Source organism: Nipponia nippon, unplaced genomic scaffold, assembly GCF_047370975.1.
Source record: "Nipponia nippon isolate SJK-2023a ecotype South Korea unplaced genomic scaffold, ASM4737097v1 scaffold_4, whole genome shotgun sequence".
In the NCBI taxonomy this organism is placed as follows: domain Eukaryota; kingdom Metazoa; phylum Chordata; class Aves; order Pelecaniformes; family Threskiornithidae; genus Nipponia; species Nipponia nippon.
In genome coordinates this window covers 100072695-100092566 of record NW_028262358.1, presented here as the reverse complement: position 1 = coordinate 100092566, position 19872 = coordinate 100072695, and the positions used below count along the sequence as shown (strand labels likewise).

At 38.2% G+C, this 19872-nt stretch overlaps 1 protein-coding gene across 1 annotated transcript in view; it reads left to right on the top strand.

The window, feature by feature from the left end:
• Window positions 1-1263: 1263 nt before the first annotated feature.
• Window positions 1264-19872, top strand: part of TINAG (tubulointerstitial nephritis antigen) — a 49919-nt gene continuing 31310 nt past the window's right edge. Inside the window, exons 1-6 of the mRNA XM_087776084.1 lie at window positions 1264-1704; window positions 5959-6022; window positions 7074-7163; window positions 8761-8875; window positions 15151-15274; window positions 17478-17628. Coding sequence (XP_087632210.1) covers window positions 1335-1704; window positions 5959-6022; window positions 7074-7163; window positions 8761-8875; window positions 15151-15274; window positions 17478-17628 — 914 coding nt within the window. The 5' untranslated portion in view covers window positions 1264-1334. The remainder of the gene's footprint in view (window positions 1705-5958; window positions 6023-7073; window positions 7164-8760; window positions 8876-15150; window positions 15275-17477; window positions 17629-19872) is intronic.

Here is a 19872-nt window from a genome sequence, read left to right as displayed (position 1 = left end):
ACTTGAACGTTTGGATTACAAGCCCTTATATGTATAAACACACACACATATTCCCTCTTAATGTCTCTGCCATTCATGGCAATGCATCCAAACCAGCTGTGCTGCCAGCTGTGCTTTCAAAAGTATCGCCCTTTGATGCTATGACTTCCTGCAGCACTGAACAGCCCAGCTGAAGTCACAAAGGGAAAGACTCCCTCAATTCCCTGGAAAACAGTCTGCCATTAACTTCTCCAGGTTTGTCTCATTTACTACAAAAGGGAGACAGAAGGATGACTGTTTTTTGCCCCTGCTTGTTCAGCTTTGGAGACTTAAATTCTCTTGTAACTGTTCAGATTTCAAACTATGATATTTTTTGCAATTTAGCCTTATGTGCTACCTCTGCTAGGAACTTCAAAGTTCTTTGCTGCTTTTTCCTGAATTTAAGTTTTGGCAACAGTATCATGCATATTTCTTTAGCTCCGCTGTTGAAAAACCTGGGGATCATAGACCAAGTAGGAAAGGCTGTTAGACATATCTTTTGATATCTGCTCTCTTTTTCTTTTTGATATTATTACTACAGCCATTTCCTTTTTAAATAGGAATGAGCACTCATCAGTGTGTATTTATTACTCTATTTACAATGATTACCAAGTTCATTTTACTAAAGAAATGCAAACCTTAAAAGAATATCTTTGGGTAATAGTTTATACTGAATATCACTTGACTTTTTTTTAATTTGCCCACAGTAAAACAGTGCAAAATTAAGCATATACAGCTAAGCTAGATAACTGGAAACAAGATTGAAATGGGGGATGAAGGATAAGTTTACTGCAGTGATATAGCCCTGCATATCAGAAAGGAAAATGTAGATGAAATGCAATCAAACTGGTATATAGTTTCCAATCATAAGGAGAACATATTAGTTACAGGTAAATGAAGCTTGAAAGAAAGAGCGCTTGCTTTCACACCACGCACTCATTCCTCACATTGTTTTCATTTTAGAAGATAAAAGTATAGAACTAAAATATTGGACCATGTATATTTTTTTTTAATTCTGAAACCTTTACTATAAACTTTCTCACTTGCAAAAGAATGCACCCAATGTTTCATAATGATGAATACATAGTTGTGTCTCTGTTTCCAGTATCTCTGGATCTTGGGCAAATAAATCAGTTTACAACATGTCTGACTAATAATTAACACATACAGAGTCTTCCTAGAAAACCATAGTCTGCAGCTTTCTGTTCAGATTTCTTTCTGAATACTAACTGAAGGTATTACATCTACAGTAAATGGACATTTACAGATAAAGTGAAGCACAGAGGGCCTTAAAAAAGGCTGATAGAGGCAGAAGAATGTGGCTCAAAAGTCAGATTTTGTTCTTATATTGCATTGCAAGTGAAGTTTGGATGGCAAAGCAGCTTGACTCTAGAAGAAATTTCCCCCGAGGACTTTATTCTGTTGAAGACGATGGCTCTGCAAAGTGGAACAGGCTAAAAAGGAGTCTGTATCAGGGAAGGTCCTGCAGAATACGAGGCTGCTGCACAGGCAGAGATGATGACTGCAGCTTTAACATCATCTCCAAAGCAGCTATATGTTACTGTGACCAGTTCTGTGCCTCAGGTTCTCCTGGCCCTGTAGACTGTTGTGGTGACTACTGGGAAGTCTGTGACAACCCCATTGAGCCCACCAGGTCAGATGAGCGTTGGCTACCTCCAACATCGGGTACGTATAGAGAAAATGCTCAGTTGGCACCACAATAAAAATATACTTGGAAGTAAAATTACTGATTAATCAGTATATATATAGTGTACATCCTAAAAATGTGATTAAGACTTAGTGGACAAAGACACTGAGTATGAAACTGGAGTAAGAATTATGCTTGCTGTTATTTTTTTGTCTGTAGGGACAGATTTTTAGCATTGGTTAGATCATATTTCTGCTGGACAGAACCTCTGTTTTACCTGCAGCTTCTCAGAGATAACCTCATTAGATCAAAATTAGTGTAATCTCATCAATTTCAATAGATCTTCGCGGATTAACATAAAATGAACAGCAACCTCTAAATTTTTGTATCCTTCAGTACTAATAAATCATCAAGAAAATTGAGGGTTATCCTGAATGATACTGCTGTGAGGTATTCTGCAACAGTTTTGATCCAGCATAGCTTTCTGTAGGACACCATTTTTCCTGTAACAGTTCAGGTGCAGGAATAAGTGAAGGGATGTGGTTAGAACAAGGATTTCTGGCATATTCTAGTTTCTTACTAGTTAGTTTGTAGTGGAAGTTCCTCCAGGACTACTCTAAACTCAGTCTGGTTTTTTTTAGAACTGGAGATTGGAAAAAAATGATCTACAAAGGTCATCCCTTGGTTCCTGCACAGGCCAAATCTCTGCTGGTGAGAAAAGTTTAGAATAGTGGATTTCAAGATTATGTAGCTTCTTACTATTGATAAACCAAATCTGGCTGAAAACGTGGAGACTGTACCAAACTTTCAAAAGCCTAAAATCAACAAAAATACCACCATAACTTTTTAAAATTAACTGTTTCTTTGCAATAACCCTGCTGCTTGCATTCCAGCAATCAGACTACAAGCTCTTCAGGAGGCTGTGCTCTTAAGCCAGGGATGCAGCCAAATTCTCATAAGTGGGAGTGACAGAAATGCTGTAAAACAAATTGGATTTTCCAAAGTGTTTCTAATCATCTAAAAGAATGTTCTATGATTTATGTAAATAAAGACATTTGTTTCATATTTATTTCGTGCAGTGGTGTATATTATTTCCAACAGATCAGGGGCTTGCTGTCGTAAGCTCTACGTAAACATTTAGCAGCGTTTCCACTCCAGAGCTGACAGCCTGTGGGTCTAGTTTGGCAAACTCTTTCATGGAAATGAATCACTACAAAACCTGCAGCAGTTTGCCATGTCAGCCCTGCTGTAGGTCTACCTCTAAAAGGTAAAAGTGTAACAGAAGGTTTAGATAAGGGAATAAGTGAGGGGTAATATTTTTATTGCCTTTCTTAATGTAATTGTTTGCATGTGTGTTCACTGTTTTGTAACTTCTGGATTGCACATGCCTGCCAGAAATAGCAATTATATTTACTCTATTCAAGCACCTTTATTTGTCCTATAGGTGAGCTTATATCTTTTTTTTTTATGTCTCATCTCAAAACAAAATCCTGTTTTTCTGATCCTTGAAGTGCTTCATTGATGGAAAGTCTGCAGCATTTTTTAGTCTATTTAGTGGAGACTATTTAATGGAAGAGAGAATGAAATTAGAAGGCAAAAAATGCAGAAAAGGAAAAGACTGACTCTCTGAAGATTAAGCAAACTATGAAGCATTTTTAGAAATGCCAGAAGGATATTAGCTGACTTTTAGTAACTGAGACTACACTTCTGCTGTTGGCTAAGAATTATTTAAGCACTAGAAGATCACATACTCCAAAGTACTTTTCACCTGGAAGATTTTGATCTTTTGGTTGCCTGTGGTTTTGCTTTCAGTGCTTCCTGAGTCATATTACTTTAAATAAACCAATAAACTGAAGTGCTTTACATGGGCTGGAAAGAACAGCAATAAAACTGCTCAGCGCTTTATTTCTGGATCCCCCTCTATTCACCAATTTGGTGCACGGCAGCAGTAAGCTACGCTGTGACTTCTTCCATGGGTGTGCGCCATGCCAAGGGCCAGTCTTGATTTCACTATGTGGAACTGTTTTGACTTTGCCTTTATGAACCCAGCATTCAGTATGTTTCGCTGGCTTTCCTGTCTAGTTTCAGAAGAAACTGCACATTCCCGCCTTATATACCAAATACAAGTTCTGGATTTTTTTTATTATTATTATTATTTTAATTTTTGTTATTAGAAGAACTGTTAGAGTTTTATTTATTGACTATATTTATTATTTATTTTATCTTCTTGTTTCAATTACTCTGATGGTACAAAAAGCCCTGTCAGAGTCAACACACTGGATCTCGCCCTGGTGGTGGTATAAAAATGACATCCAGAGAGTTTTCTAATTGCTTTTACACTGCACAATCAGGATCTGGCCTATACTTGAGTAAGCCTGGAGGCATTTCACTGACAGAAGTACTTACATCAATACTGGGGGCAAATAAAGTAAGAACTATAAGGGTATAGGAATGCTGGACTGGGAGGGAAGTCCTCATTTATCAAATACTCTTCCTTCCAATCATGATTTTCACATCATATAATCCCATTCATAAAGTCATCAGGCTGCACCTTCAAATTAATTAATTTTCCACTTAATATATTAATATTCCAACCTAATATACTGATGGCCAGACCATCTCACTGCGTTCTCATGCAAACAGAGTCTTTTAGCTTAGATATCTCTGCTCTCTGCCACTGATGCCTCAGGCAGCACTCCTGGCCCTCTAAGTCTCAGTTTGGCTAGACTACAGAAACTGTAGAGTTTTAATCTTCGATTCCCTAAGCATACGTTACTAGAAAGCTTCTTCTGTACTTGCCCAGGTTTGCATTTGTTTCTCGTGCATGGGCGGTGAGGCCTGCCAGCAGAGCTCCAGTGAGGCTCCATCCTGTCGCGCAGACGCTGCATCAATACTTCCTTCCCTCAATATATTTGAAATATCTCGCTTGGTGCCTCCTTCCAGCTACTGTCTGATGATGATGTTGTGGCAGACTGTGACAAACTGTGACACTTAAGTAATTTGCTTTGGGTATTCTCTGAAAAATGTCTCAGGTCTTAGCAGAGGCTGAATTAGACCAAACACTTTGGGCCTCAGACTGCTTAGGTGGGATATATCTCACCTACGTCTGCACTAGCTAACATAGCCTGCTGTGTGACTAACAGGGAAAGACAGCCACTTATAATTAATTCATCAGCTCTAGTCTACTTCTGCAATTTGATATTAAATTAACTATGGCTTAGAAGTGCATATTTCTCTCCTGCCAATAAAGAAAGCCTAGGCAGCCGAGGCATACATGTGTATGTCTGGGCAGACAAACTCCAGCCCTTGCTACGAGAGGGGGGTGGCCTTCCTCACACTTGTGGTGGGAAAAAAGCATGATATAATGCAAATGCAAGTCAACACTATATTAATAGGAAATATGGTTTAAGCTTCTTGAAAATGAAGGAGAAAGGAGAACTTGGGGGTTCTGGCTCCAAACCCTTTCAGTGGGGGAAGGAAAATGATCTCTACCTGTAGGCTCACCAGCGGAGGAACTGTGAGAACAGGCTGGAAAAAAATACCCACGTGATAAACGTACAATGTTTGTTATAGACTTGATCCAAAGCCCTGCACAGGCATTCTGCGTCTTTCTTTTATTGAAGCTCTGACAATCAAGTGCACTGAAGAAACAGTTTATGTGGAAGAACTTAAAACACACACAAAGTCTTTTCTCAGTGAAGTGTTATCAAAGAAAAAAGTTAGGAGGCATGTATTTGTTTGGAAAAATCATCATTCAGTTTAGGTTTTATACTTGGTTTTGGAGAGCATATGAAACATACATTTGCCTTGAAACATAATTGATCTATCTGTTTTTCAAAGAGGAATTAAACTGGTAAGGAAAAAGAATGTATTACAACAGGTTTGGAATAGTTACTAGTTTTTTAAATTCTATGACTGGAAAAACTTATTTCTGTTTTAATTGCCAATTAGAAAATTATTTTTATTAGAAATGTATTCTTTTAAAGTTTATTACTGGAAAATAACCTTATTTGAAGAATTGTTTTTATTTACATGTAAGATAATAATTTTTCAGTGAGTGTTTTGAATCTGTTGGTGATTTATTTACTATGAATGATAACATACCTGGTAAAAAATTAAAATACATCAAACTGCCTTCATTACTTGGAAGAAACTGGAAATAGATGTTGCTGACTTTCAACTAATTTATGCATACCGCATACAACCAATTAATTCAATAGTAGCAAGATTTTTGAGTTAATTCACTTCAAAAATGATTTTTTTTTTCACATATCTATATGTTATGTTGGCAGGTTGTTATAAAGATGGCCAATATTACGGAGAAGGAACAATAACTAAAGACAACTGCAATTCCTGGTAATGTTTCAGAGAACAGCAAATTGAATTTTATGTAGCATATGTCATGAAACAGGAATTAAGGTAGTAAGCATCCTTAAATTCATATTAAACATGTAATCAAATCAAAATGGCTGGAAGAGTAGTGCTGTATTAAGGTAATGTAGAACTAGATTACAGCCAACTTTGAAGAATGGCAGGAGGTCAATGGGCTTTCTAATAGAGACATGAAGATGAGGGTATTAAAATCTCCTCCTCACTGGCCTAATTCTTTTCCTGCTCAGTCAATCTGCTGGCTCTGACTTAAGTCGAAAAGGTTTCAGCCCAGATCTGGGCATTGACCTGAATGCAGACAAAACAAATATCATTAAAGTTTAGGGAGTTATTTTAGAACATCTTCCTCTGTTTCTTTGGCATGAGTGATGAGACCTTACATTATTTCATAAGGAAAGAATATACATATATATATATACTTAGGAATATGTATATGTAGGTAAGGGACGAACCATTTGAGCATTCCTTTCTCTGCCTGGGGACAGGAGCTGACAGCACAGGCAGGGGAGCTCTGCTGCTGGCCCCGGCAGTCAGCTGCCTGAGCCACCTCCCTGCTTTGCCTCTCCAAAAGCCAGCCCTGCACCTCCAGCCTCAGGGCATCCCGGGGGGCTCCGGCAGCACCCAAACAGGGCTGGGGCCCCCACTGCCCTGGCTTTAGCCCAGGGTCCTTGGAGCAAGGTGTCTATGGCCACATGGCTCCTTTCTGGATTTCCAGAGTGAAACTGCCTCAAAACATCTCATTTACAGGACATTCCCTTTTTTCCCTGGTTTGGTCTCACAAAGATGGAAGCAAAATTTTTCAAATACCACCTTTCCCACAAGCAGTAAACCTTCCCACCTTATTCCAATTAGGATTCCTTAGGTAGTGAAGTAGTGGAAGTAGCATTGTGTTTTCATAAATACTATGTGACATTTGTATTGTTTATGCTTCTTTTTCTCCATTCTCCTTCTGCTGTTAAAGTGCATATTTTTCCTTTCACAATTCATTTTCTGCTCAGTGATATTCTTGTCCTTTCAGCAAATGCTTCCAAAGTCTCTGGAGGTGTTCAAAAGAAGTATGCCTTGTTCGCCAAGACTTAATTCAGCACATCAATTCTGAAGATTATGGGTGAGAACACTTTCATTTTAAGGTTTTGTTGTAAACCACTGTATGGCTTATTGTATGTATGTGCAAATTACAAGTTATGCAGTCCTCCCCACCTCTTCCTTCCCCAATTACATTACAGCAATTTGACAGTAAATGTACATCTGTGAAAGTTTCCTAAATCTCTGGCAGATTATAGAGTTTTAAATGGAAAGATACTGAAAGTCTCATGGTGGTAAGAGCTGACATTGTAAACATCTATCTAAAACATTCTCCAAATGTAGTACAATTTTTTTTTGCTCACAAAATGCCATTTAGATCATCTTCCCTTATTCTTCACTTTATTACTTGGGATAGATATTTAAAGTAATTTTTTGTCCTCCCTCAAGAGCACTGTTCCACATAACAGGACTCTAGGTAGTGTTGGAAGGGGAGAGGATGGGCCAAATGGGGACCAAGATATCAGAACTCTGTGGGGCTCTGTGTTTTTCTTGCTACCAGTTCTCATTCCCCCGAGGTATGCAGAGGGATTAGGGACACCCCAGTACCAGACCTGTGCCTTGGGAGCCTGCTGGCCGTTTACAGACAGAGATACAGGGGTTGCCTCCCTAGGAGATGAGGTGCTAAATTCACCAATGAAGCCTGCTCAAATTTCAAGCCGCGACTTAGTGCCAAAACATTTTCTACTTCATGAGAGACATTCAAACCAACTGAGTTAGGATAGAAAATTGTTAGGCACCTGGAGTCCTTCACCTCTCTCTTGCCAGTGGTAAGTGGTAAAGTTTACCACAGAGTGGTTAAACCCACCTGAGATATGACTCAACTTCTGCAGGTGTTTGCACTCTTCCCTGACTACAGGCAGACCAAGAGCAATGAGGCTTCTCATTTGGGCAGCATGAATCCCACTTCCTTGCTCCTTGCACACAAGCAAGAAAGAAATGGGTAAAAGGAATGCTCTCCCTTGTGGCTCAGTTCTTTTCCAGTAATAATAAATTTCAGTGTGTTCCAAATGTGTATGGCTGCAAGGTATTTTTTTTCCATTTTGCATACAGTTTGCAAGGCTAACGCTACAATCTGAGTCTAGTCTACCTGAGAGTAGGGAGGGAATAATTAAAGAGCCATGGGGAGCCCTTTCTTACAACCTGGCTATTGGTGTAAAGCTCAGGCAGAAGGTGTCAGCTGGGCTTTCTGCTGGCTTCAACAGTGTTTCACTGCTGGTGCATCAGAGCTTGAAGGCAATGTAACTCACCACATGAAGCTGTTAGTTCTCTGTGGGCATCTGGTCTGAAGCATAATTTGAGCATAACTTCAAGACAACAGTAACTGTTAAGGCTGAGCATCTTGTTTTCCAGTACTTCTCTGAAGCATTGCTTGCTCATCTCCTGCAGGCTGACATGATGCTGAGCTCAAATCACCTCTTTTCCTATACTGCTGTGTTGCTCCATCCTACACTCATTTGCAGTGGAAGAACCCATACTAAATATTTTCTCATGCATATCGAATACAAGGTTTTGAAATGTAATTTGAAGGATTTATTTCTGGATGTTATTGTTAGCAGCGCTTTTACAAAGGAGCAAGGTATTAAAAACTGGGTTTTGTTTATTTTCTGTCTGTGAGGAAGATGGAAAGCTGACAACTACAGTCAGTTCTGGGGAATGACAGTGGAAGAAGGTTTCAAAAAGCGCCTGGGCACCTTCCCACCATCTCATTCCTTGCTGAATATGAGAGAAGCTCCAGTAAGTGTCATGTACAATTGTTAAATTTTTTAATAACTTTATCGCATGGAAAAATAGATGTGGACAATTACAAGAGTAGGATTCAGGGATTTAACACTAAATTATTCCATATTGAATATGAAGCTCCCAGAATAGTTCTCCAAGCCATAGGGTGTGTGGTCCTATTGATGGACATCAAACAAGGAGGAGCAAAAGCAAATGCTAACCATTGAGCAGCTGTGCACCAGTATTAACTTATCATTGTAGATCACTGCTGTTTAAAATCTTTGCTTCTTTAGGGTGGTTCCATACCATCCTCTCCATTTGCTAATCATTGCACACATAGCTGTAACCATAAAAAAAATAAATCTGGGCATAGTGCATTAAGGCTGAGACTAAAAAGCAATCTTTGAAAGAAGCTCTAGGATAAAGTAACGTAAAGATGCAGTAAGAGGCTGGGATTTTGGCCAAATGGAAAGAAAAGTGATAGGAAACATGGGAAAATGAGCTGATTTTCTACTGTCAGCTTTCTAAACCTCTTGGCCATGGCCATTTTCATGGCAGCTGAATTAGATTTCCTATCATATATTTATGTTCAAATTAGTTCTGCAGCAAAGCAAATATACTTTAAGTTATGTAGGTAGGTTAAGCAATTAAAGAAGAAATAAATAGTTATTGAATCCAGAGTAGATTTTCCAGTAGTTTGGATCAGTCTCTTTCTCAGAGGACCCAAAATTATGGAAATCATAGACTGAAAAAACTACCTCACCATTGTGAAATTAGAAAAATTGGAAGAATAAATAGACAGATCCAAGGTTTGCAGATCACATTAAATATAACAGGTTTTTACCTTTGGCTTCTGTATAGTTCAGGCAAGTGATATCATTTGATTATCTATTTGAAGTCAGTCGTTGATGCTTGTTGTATATGTGTATGGCAGAAGGGTTTCCACATCACAGAAGGCCTTGTGGGGACAGCAGTGCAGAGCTACCACTTGGCAGGGAATTTGGGAAAGAGGGGGAGGGCCATGTGCCTCTGCAACAATTTTAACAATTCTAATCTTTTCACTCGATGCAGACTGGTTCTTTGTCCCACACAAAGTCGGATGCTTGCACCAGCATGGAGAGGCATTGGGTTGTGGCCCAGACTGGCCAGCTTGCTCAAAATTACACTATGGAGGGTTGTCAGAGCAAGAAGTTGACAGAAATTGAGCTTTGGAGTTTTGCTTCATATGATTTGCTAGACTACTCTTCATAGTCAAAGAAGGATCCATTTCAGTTGAAGACAGCAAGTGAAATAAGACAATGACATAAAGGAGTTTATTGCAATATTTAGTAGGTATTTGCCACAAATTACCAGTGAACTGCATTGAGGCTCAAGACAATTGAGGTTGCTTTGTTGTAGTTGTTGTTGGCTTTTTCCTTGAGGAATACAGTGTGATGCTTATATAAGCAGAAGCCAAAAGTGGATATCTTGTACCTAGCTCAGAGATTGACATCTGCATTACTAGATATCTAGCTAGGTGAGACAAATCCCACCTAGGAAAACAAGAAAAGGAAGGTTACAAGAAATTCTTTATGATATTTCCTCTTTTCCATTCAGTTTGGGGTAACTGGTCACTCAGTGGTACTGCATTGTGTCCGGCCTATTGAATCATTGTTATTAAGCTTCCTGTAGCTTCTTTGACTGCTACGCTACTTATGGCCTTTGTTCCACTCATACATTTCTCAGGCATATTTTCTCTATCTGCTATCTTTTTACAAAATCTGTGAGATACAACCCAACTACCTTTGGCCCTGCCAGACAACCGAGGAGCTTCAATGCATTCTTCTCCAGAAATCCAGCTTTTCACATTCATGCATTTAGCCCTCAGGAAGTCCTACATGTGGCTGGAAGAACAAGCTTTGCACAGTATTCTAAGAAATCTTTCTCTCTGCTTACAAAAGCTAAAAATACAAAATAATAATCTCTGTATGACTTTCTCAGCTTCTGGAGAATTCTTTGAGCTTGCAGAAAATTGCTCTGAACTGTACATGAGCCCGTCTCCTACCTACAGCTTCTCTTCAGAATTATTAGAACTTTCTTGGTCTTATGCCAGTGTTTTCTGTCTTAGCTAGTCTTGACGTAAAAATATTTTTTCTGAAGCTTCCTGTGAAGATCCAAATCTCCCTGAGCTGTCCCCTTCTATAGTTTTCCAGAAGAACATCATCTCTTTAGTGTCCTTGTTCTGCCTCAGGAAATTTCCTATCTGCCACATTTTAATACTTCACAAAAACATTTAAAAAAATGGTTTTCTTCACTCATAGTCAGCTCCATATTTACCATCACTGCATGATCCAGCAATTTCATAGCATGGATTGGGCTCACCCAGGGCACATCAACAGATTCTTCCAATTGGAAAATCAACAGTAGCCATGGAGTTAACTTCCAGGCACTTTTTACAATAAGTATCTTACCAGATTTTCAGAGACACTTGCCCCTGCTTCACCTTCCATGAATAATTTTCTGTCACTGATATTTTGTGAAGCATACTAACACAAAGTCCTAAGTAATAAAAAACAAGTGAGTTTTCATGACTGTGTTTTCATTAAGCTTCACCTGTAACTAGGTGACAGCTCAGAAGAGAGTAAAAAGATATGAATGATGAAATTCAGAAATAATGACTTTTTAATATTTTTCAGAGACATTCTCCAAACCTTAATGGCTTGACCTTTAAGTGACTTTGTTGAGTACTAAATCACCTGCAGGCCAAAGTACTAGTTACTTACTGTGAATAAATTGGCACTAATTAAATATTCATGCATTCTCTGGGATTATTACTGTCTTTCCTGTTTAGCAAGTGAGAAAACTGCAAGTCGTTTGCCCAAAGTCATATATTTAGTTGATAAAAAGGTTACAATTAGTGTTCAGGAGTTTTTGGCTCTGTCTTGTGTTGACCTGATTAAAACCTGGCAGCTTTGCTAATGTAAAACCATAGCTACTCATTCATTAAATACAACTTTTTTTACTTTAAATAAAAACCATTTCGTCAGCATGTTACTGGTCTACTATTTAGGGAATAAATGACAGTTTCTGGTACCTAAGGGCCAGCTGTTCTGATTATTTCCTACTGTCTTTTGGGCATGCTTGAGAAAAACATTTTTGTGTAGAAGGGGCTCCTTAATTGCATGGAAAAAAAGATTCAAGAATGTAAAGCCCTTCTGTGTTAACCACTTTATATCTACGGCAGAGTCTTAGTTCTCAGGAGTGTTGAAAAGTTTGGTTGTGGAATAGAGGCTTTTCAGTTCTTTCTTTGACTGACATATCCAACTACAAATATAGCTTCATAACATTACTTCCAGTTACATGGTGTGACAGAGCTACATTTCATCTTAGGGAAAACACAAACTTCTTGAAGTTGCTCATAGAGCTTTTAAAAGGTCTGTTATTAATAAAAGACTATACCTGCTCAATAAGGTGATGCTTATGTCAGGAAGGGTAGTTTAACGCGATGGCACATTAAAATACCTAAAAGGCAATGATATGGAACAAGAACTAAATCTGAATGAGGACCCTCTACTGCAGAATATGGCTATACCTGAATATAGACTGACAGCTAAACAGACCACTAAAACTGTTGTGACTCCTGACAAAGCTGAACCTCCCAATAGTGTCATGTGTGTTATCTGAGAAGGCATTTTGAAAGTGTTTACTCACTGCAGGGGATAGATAGTGTAAAAATTCTAGAAGTTCTATGTAGCACAACAATAATTGCCACGCCTTTAAAACACATTGTGATGCAGTCTTGGTGGTATTCTGTCAGTACATGTTATGGCAACAACGGTGGGGTCTGCACCCACCGGCAACAAGGTGCTCACCTAAGTGCCATCTTACAAGAAAATGGAATGTGTAGTTTAGTAATAAGGCACCATTTTGGATTAAGTATCAAAGAATTTGTAAAGACAATGTAAAGGTATAGAAAGTACACTAGCTGTTCCTCTGATACATGGCTTTTCATAGTAAAAAATCTCAACAGTTGTAAATCTCCGTCTTGCAAACTGAAGGTCATGCATGACCATTTTGTCTTCACAAAGCAAGTGATGTCCATTTTTCCTACATTTAAAAAATATTGCTTTCCCTCAGAAAAACTGAAAAGTTTTGAAAAGTCAGTGATCCTCAGCCTTTTTTCTCTGATGGGCCATCTAACTTTTCTAAAGAAGTCATAGCTGAAGTACGTGTTCTTTTATATCCACTCACCTTCCTGCTTTCGCCAGACCATTAGCTTCACTGCAGAGAACACATATGAAGGTTTAAAAATAGTTTGCCAGTCATTTTACTGGTTGCATTGTTCTGTCTGAGGCTGGTCCATGGAGCATACATTGAGAAACAATTGTCTAGACTTACTGTTTGTCACAGACCAGCAGTGTTTCTCAATATCAGGGTAGCAATTTCTCAGACAAGAAGCTAATGTTTCTGGCTACAGGTAAATCCTGCATTTCTAAATGACAAGGCTGAGGGTTAATGAGGGATTTGCTCTGGGATTTACAATATGAGGCTATAAATACATTGGCAGAAGTTTAGGAATACATAAAGTAACACATTGTCTCAGACCACAGATCAGTTTAGAATTTTGCTTTTCTCCACTGCTTCATTTGTAGCATTGTAAGCAGCCATTGCCCACATAAGTGTGCTAAACAACCTTTGCCAAATTTTGCTTGGTTGATAGTGAGCAGTCTTATAATGTAAAAGAAACACTATTTGTCTGGGATTTCGCCTGTGATGATTCATCTTCAAAGTAAATATTGTGCTTGCACATTAATAATGAACCTATGATAGTTTAGCAAGATAGCCTTTAAATTAACTGTTGCTTTCTGTGTGTCCTTTGAGGTTGCAAGTTCCATGTATCTAACAAGCTTTTGAAAAACCAGACTTCTGAAAGTGATCAATCAAAATATTGAGGTTAATATTTTATCAAGATTGAAAAAATTACTGGCTTATTATGAGTGGGGGTAAAACTTTCAAAAGCACTTAACAGCTTGCAGTGTACTTTAATGGTATTTAGGACTCACAGCCTGCATCTAATATAGTGAACCTAGAAGCACTTGAGAGTTACTGAGTCTGTATCCCAATCTAATGTCAGATACAGACCTGAGGTACAAGCTTCTTTTTTCCTTACACATTTCTTCTCAGCCATGGGTTTTCTGTGGGAAATCCAGGTGTACAAGATGGATGGTGGCACTGCTGTTTCCCCATGTATGGAAAAAAGTGATCTGGATACAGCCAAAGTGATAAAGTTCTGCTCCCCAAAGAGTCCTGATATAGTTTGAAAGAACTGTCCTCAAATGGTTAAATCATCTTAGGAAAAGCTATGTAGTCTTGTAAGTCACATAAGCAATTTAGAAAAACGGTGCAGCAAGGACACCCAGAATTAGAAGACTACGTAAGTTGAAGTAAAATAAAGGAATTTGAACAGGTTAGAAGCTGTTGTGCTTCAGGGTATGAGCCTGCTTATAAGAAAGAAGCATCAAGGAATGTTTTGTTTAGGAACAAATTATCATGTTTGTATCTTGTATTTTTCTCTGGAACAGATGTTATCAACAATTGTTTGAGAAAAACTGATAGACTGGATGGACTAATATTGCAATTCTGTGTGGCCATTCTTATTTCCCTGCACAGCATAAGCAATCATTCCATAAAGTTCAACAGTAAAAAAAATGGGTCAATGGTTTTGATATGCTGAACACAGAGTAGATTATTAGCAGTTGTACCAGATAGTTCTTGCATATGTGGATATTGTGTAAAGCTTGTGTTTGATTTTCATTCTGGAATGAGAATAAGTGTTGGAGATGATTGAAAAACGTCTGTGTAAAAGACAAATTAATGTACTGATATCTCCCCCATGGTAACTAAAATTTCCTATCTACAGCCACGTGTCAAGGAGTATAGGGTAACAGGTACTTCACTGCTATTTGTAGCAGAAGGCATTTCTTTCCAAAAAATGCCATCTGGGTCATAGTTAATGTTTCATAGGGAATTGTTGTTTGAGATAAAAATCAGAGAGAAACTGGACAGGTCATTCAGGTTGGCAGTTGTGGAGCTCAGCTTTCCAGCTCAGCTAGTGGAGTGCCAGAACACCCCTACTCTCAAGGGGTCCAGCCACAGGGTAACCACCACAGGGATGCTCAGGAAGCCACAGGTGCCAAAGGTTTAGGTTTCCTCAATTTAAAAGTTAAGAATTTTAAAAAACAAAATTAGGGTAAAATTTAAGAGAAAATTATGAATTGAAACATATACAGATCTCCTACATTTTGTTTTAGGGAAACTCACTTCCAGAAGAAAAATTTCCTGCATTTTTTGCAGCCACTTATGCGTGGCCTGAGTGGATTCATGATCCTCTGGATCAACGAAACTGTGGAGCATCCTGGGCTTTTTCAACCGCAAGTAATATTAATTTTTTTCTCCTTTTAAAAATGTCATTGATGTTAGAAGTGTGATGAAAATTTGTAGTGATTAGTAATGAAATAATTTCGGCTTGCTGTTCACTTTTTATCAACAAATAGGAACAGTGAAAATTGCTACAGCTTTCCCTCTAAGTTGTCCCAAAGTTTTAAAAAGTCAATCTAAGCTGTAGAGCTTTGTTTGCTTTTCATAAGTTTGTGTAACATACGGAGATTTTTTTGTGACAGAAAGTAGAAAATGAATTGGCTAATGCACTTTATCGTAACTGGTAGAATAACTTTTAAAAAATCTGCATCCCTTGCTTGCACAACTACATGCTTGACTTGAAAGCCTAAAACAGATAGGCTTTATTTTTTTTATATGTATTTATATATTTGTGCATTTACCATTGTCCAACCCTTGCTAATCAAGTAAATTAAGTATGATCTTTTCAATAATTTTATGAGAAGAAAACCCAGAAACTTCCTAGATATTTGTGGAAGAAACTATTTTCAAATTCTGTAAGCAAAGAAATGTCAGTAATGCAATTCAACCTCATGTGCTACAACCTCTGGTTTTATGAAAAACAGTCACAAATGTTTGTGTCACTTTCTCCAAAGAAGCTACGGCGATTAGTTATGTTCATTTTTGTTATGCTGCAATAAATCTCAGTATGTATTGGGATACATAAAGATAGAGAAAAAAATTATGCAATCAATCTTTATGACTTGATCCATCCACTGGGTCCTCCCAGGTGCTGGTTTCTGCAACTGCTTCTTTAAATCACAGCAGTAAGAGAAGAAAAGGAGCATTTATGTCAGTTAATCCCAGCTCTCTGCCAAAGCCAGACTGAACACACTCTGTTACCAATATGTCTTGTCCAGTGTAGTTTTAAAAGAGAAAACCAAGAGAGCTTCTAACAGCTCTCCTGACAGATTGCTGCAGAGACAAACAGAGCTCACTGAGGGAAAGACTTTCCAGATATTCAGTCTAAATTTTCCCTTTCGTAAGTGAATCTTTTGATTTTAATTCGCATAATTATTTTCAATGCTAAATATTATGAGATGCCTTCTCATGTTGTTTAGATGCATCTAACATTTTCAATCTGAATTTTCAATCCTTCTTTGTAAGATTAATTGTTGCTCAATTAATAGACAAGCACTGCTGTATAATTTTTTCTTATCATGAGTAATTCTAAACCTTTTCAGTAAAAAGCTTTTACAACTATTAAAATAAATTCATTATCATGTGACACCTCACAAAAGCACAAAACACAGTTGTTGTCAGCTGCCATCAGCAGATTCACTCTTTGGCAGTCTTGTCCAAAGTTCACTGATGTTAGTGTTGATTTTGATGGGGCTTTAGATTTCAAGGGATTTTTTTTTTTTACTTTCAGTTTCAAAAATGAAGGGCTAACAATAATAAAAATATAATTTAAGCACAGTTAATGACTGAGATTGGGGTTTAATAATTGTTTCATTATCACTCGTTAAAGAAAGGAGAAGTGGCTTAATTTCACCTACAATTTAGTTAACCTAATCTGCTTTTAAATCAGTGCATAAATGTATTAGTACTTAGAATTATGACTATCTGATTGAGTTCAGACATCTAAGGTGTCTATCTCAGAAGAATTTTGTGCAATAAAGGAAGAAGGTCCAAAGAATCCCACATTTACACATTAATATGACCATTTCAAAATATTATTTCCAGTAAAACCAATACATGCTTTCAGTCTTGAATTTTCACCTTTGTAGGACTGCTCATTTTTGCTTTTCTTTTTTCTCAAATAAAGGAAGGAAGGTAGAAAAGAAAGAAAAGAGATTTGGAGATTCAGCTGCAGAGAGATGGGGAAGTATTTGCATCTTCTGCTGAAGTCAACCAGAGATGAATATGCATTTACACACATGATAGAGACTATCAGGCTAAATTATGTAATTGCCTCATCTGATGTTTAGATATGTGGGACTTTGTAATAACCAGTAGATCTATGGTTTTATACTATTACAGCAAAGTTGCTCATGATGCTTTGCAGTTTCACAACCCTCTCTCTCGGAAGTCTATACAGGTTATCTCTGTATTGTTTTGTAAAGATATCTGCACAGTCAGAAAATATTGAGGTTGTATTTCAGTCCCTCTTTCAAAATAACCAGCGTGAATTTGTGAGTAATTATTTGTTTTTGATAACAGAAAATTTATTTCAAAACAGGTGTTGCAGCAGATAGAATAGCAATTCATTCTGAGGGTCAGATCACAGACAACCTTTCCGCTCAGAATTTGATCTCTTGTGATACCAGGAATCAATATGGATGTAATGGTGGAAGTATTGATGGTGCCTGGAGATATCTGAAAACACATGGGTAAATATTTTATGTAACTCTTTAGATTATTTTAACTTGAACCAGTTGCTTAAGTTACAATGTTGCTTGTGTTACAATGATTTCTGACATTTCCAAAAAAGAGGCATTTAGCTCTGTCTTAGGTCAGATTAAGTGTATTACTTCATCAAGACTATCACTCTCTCTCATTTACACCTTCTTTAAATCAGTTTCATGAAGCCCATGAACTATGAAGCATTCCCAAAGAAATAAATGAAGACTATTTTGAATGAGGGCTCTCAGTGAGAAAACTCTGCAACCACCTAGCTCCCATTTAAGCCTCATTACATCTAGATGTTGGCATTAGCTGTAATACAACTGGTAGCCTCTCTAACAGCAAGACAAACAAGAAAGGATTCTTTTATGTCAAAGACAATACCGTAAGTGGACTCAAAGCTTCTATGGTTCTTGGGATTCAGGCTCTTCATGTTAAACAACCTTGAGTAAGCAGCCAGTTGCATGAGACAACATTTTAAATGTTCAAAAGGATCAAATATTGTCTTTCTATAAAGCAAATTGTAGTCATCCCATTCCAAGCTTGTTCCAGAATGCAACACTGTAGCAAGGACTATACCTAGATCCTTCTTCCTTCAGGTCAGACTAAGCAAAGTTAACAGCTCTCAAACTCCACATGAACAGCTAGAACCTTTTTAAAATGACACATAATAATTTATAGAATCACAGAATGATTTAGGTTGGAATGAACTTTTGGAGGTCATCTAGTCCAACGTTCTGCTCAAAGCATGACTAACTCTGAAATTAGATCAGGCTGCTCAGGCCATGGCCCCAGTCATATTTTGAGTATCTGTCTCCAAGGATGGAGATTCCACATCCTTTCTTGCAGCAGGTCACTCTTGTGGTCAAAAATTTTTCTCTTATATCTAATCAACGTTTTCCTTGATACAACTTGTGACTGGTACCTTTCAGCTTTTCACTGTGCATCTCCAAGAAGAGTCTTGTTCTGTCTCCTCTATGACCTCTCTTTATGTAGTTGAAGACAGTAATTATATCCCCTTTTATCCTTCTCTTCTCTGGGATGAACAAATCCAGCTGCCTCAGCCCCTCCTCACATATCATATGCTTCAGCCCCCTAAGTGCCTTCCACTGGACTTGCTCAGTTTGTCAGTGTCTTTACTGGGGATCCTATAATTGAACACAGTACTCCAGATGCAACCTCACAAGTGACAATTTGAGGGGAATAACCACTTTTCACAATGTCTTGGCTATGTCCTTGCTAACACAACCCAGTATTGATTGTCCATGTTTGCTGAGAGGGCCCACTGCTGACCCATGTTCAACTTTCTGCTCATCAGGACCCCAGGTCCTTCTCTGTGAAACTGCTTTCTACACAAGCAGCACCCTGCCAGTACTGCTGCACAGGCAGTTCTGGCTCAGAGACAGGATTTGCCTTCTGCCTTTGTTGAACTTCATGAGGTTTCTGTCAGCTCATTTCTCTAGCCTGTTAATGTTGCTCTGAATAGCAGCCCTGCATACTAACCACTCCCCATTAATTTGGCATCCTCCGCATATTTACTGAGGGTGCCTTATGGTCCACTGTCCAGATTGTTAATAGAAATGCAAAATAGTGTTGCTGCTGCGTTCTGAGGAAAGCCACTAGTAAATAGACACCAGTCACTTGGATCTGTCGACCTTTCAGCATGCCAGTCCAGTTCAGTTACTGACCTTGTCAACAACTTATCTAGTCCAATAAACTAGAAGAACACCACAGGAGACCATGCTGAAAACGTTGCTAAAGTCAACATAAATGATATCCACTGTTTTTCTTATTCTCCATGGAGCCAGTCATTTCTTCATGGTCAGATCATCTCATCGTCTCATCATCTCATGGTGAGGCATAATTCACCATAGTAAATCTGTGCTGCCTGTTCCCAGTCAGCTCCTTGAAATTCACATGCTTCAGCTTCCAGGAGAATTTGCAATAACCAGATTTTATATACTGTATAATTAAATCCTGCTGTTTCTCACATTATCAGAAAACTTTTTGTACTTCCTGCTCCGTACCAAAATCTATTTCCTCTCCCACTTTCATACAGTCTCATCCCTTACTCTGTCTTTGATGTACCTGATACTGACAGACAGAGAGATCTCAAGTGTGCTGTCTGTCAACTTTTAATTTTAGTTAAAAAACAAACAAACCATGGAAAGAACAAAAGAATATCAGACGTGATGCATCAGACATCACAGATGACATGGCAGCCTGGGGGT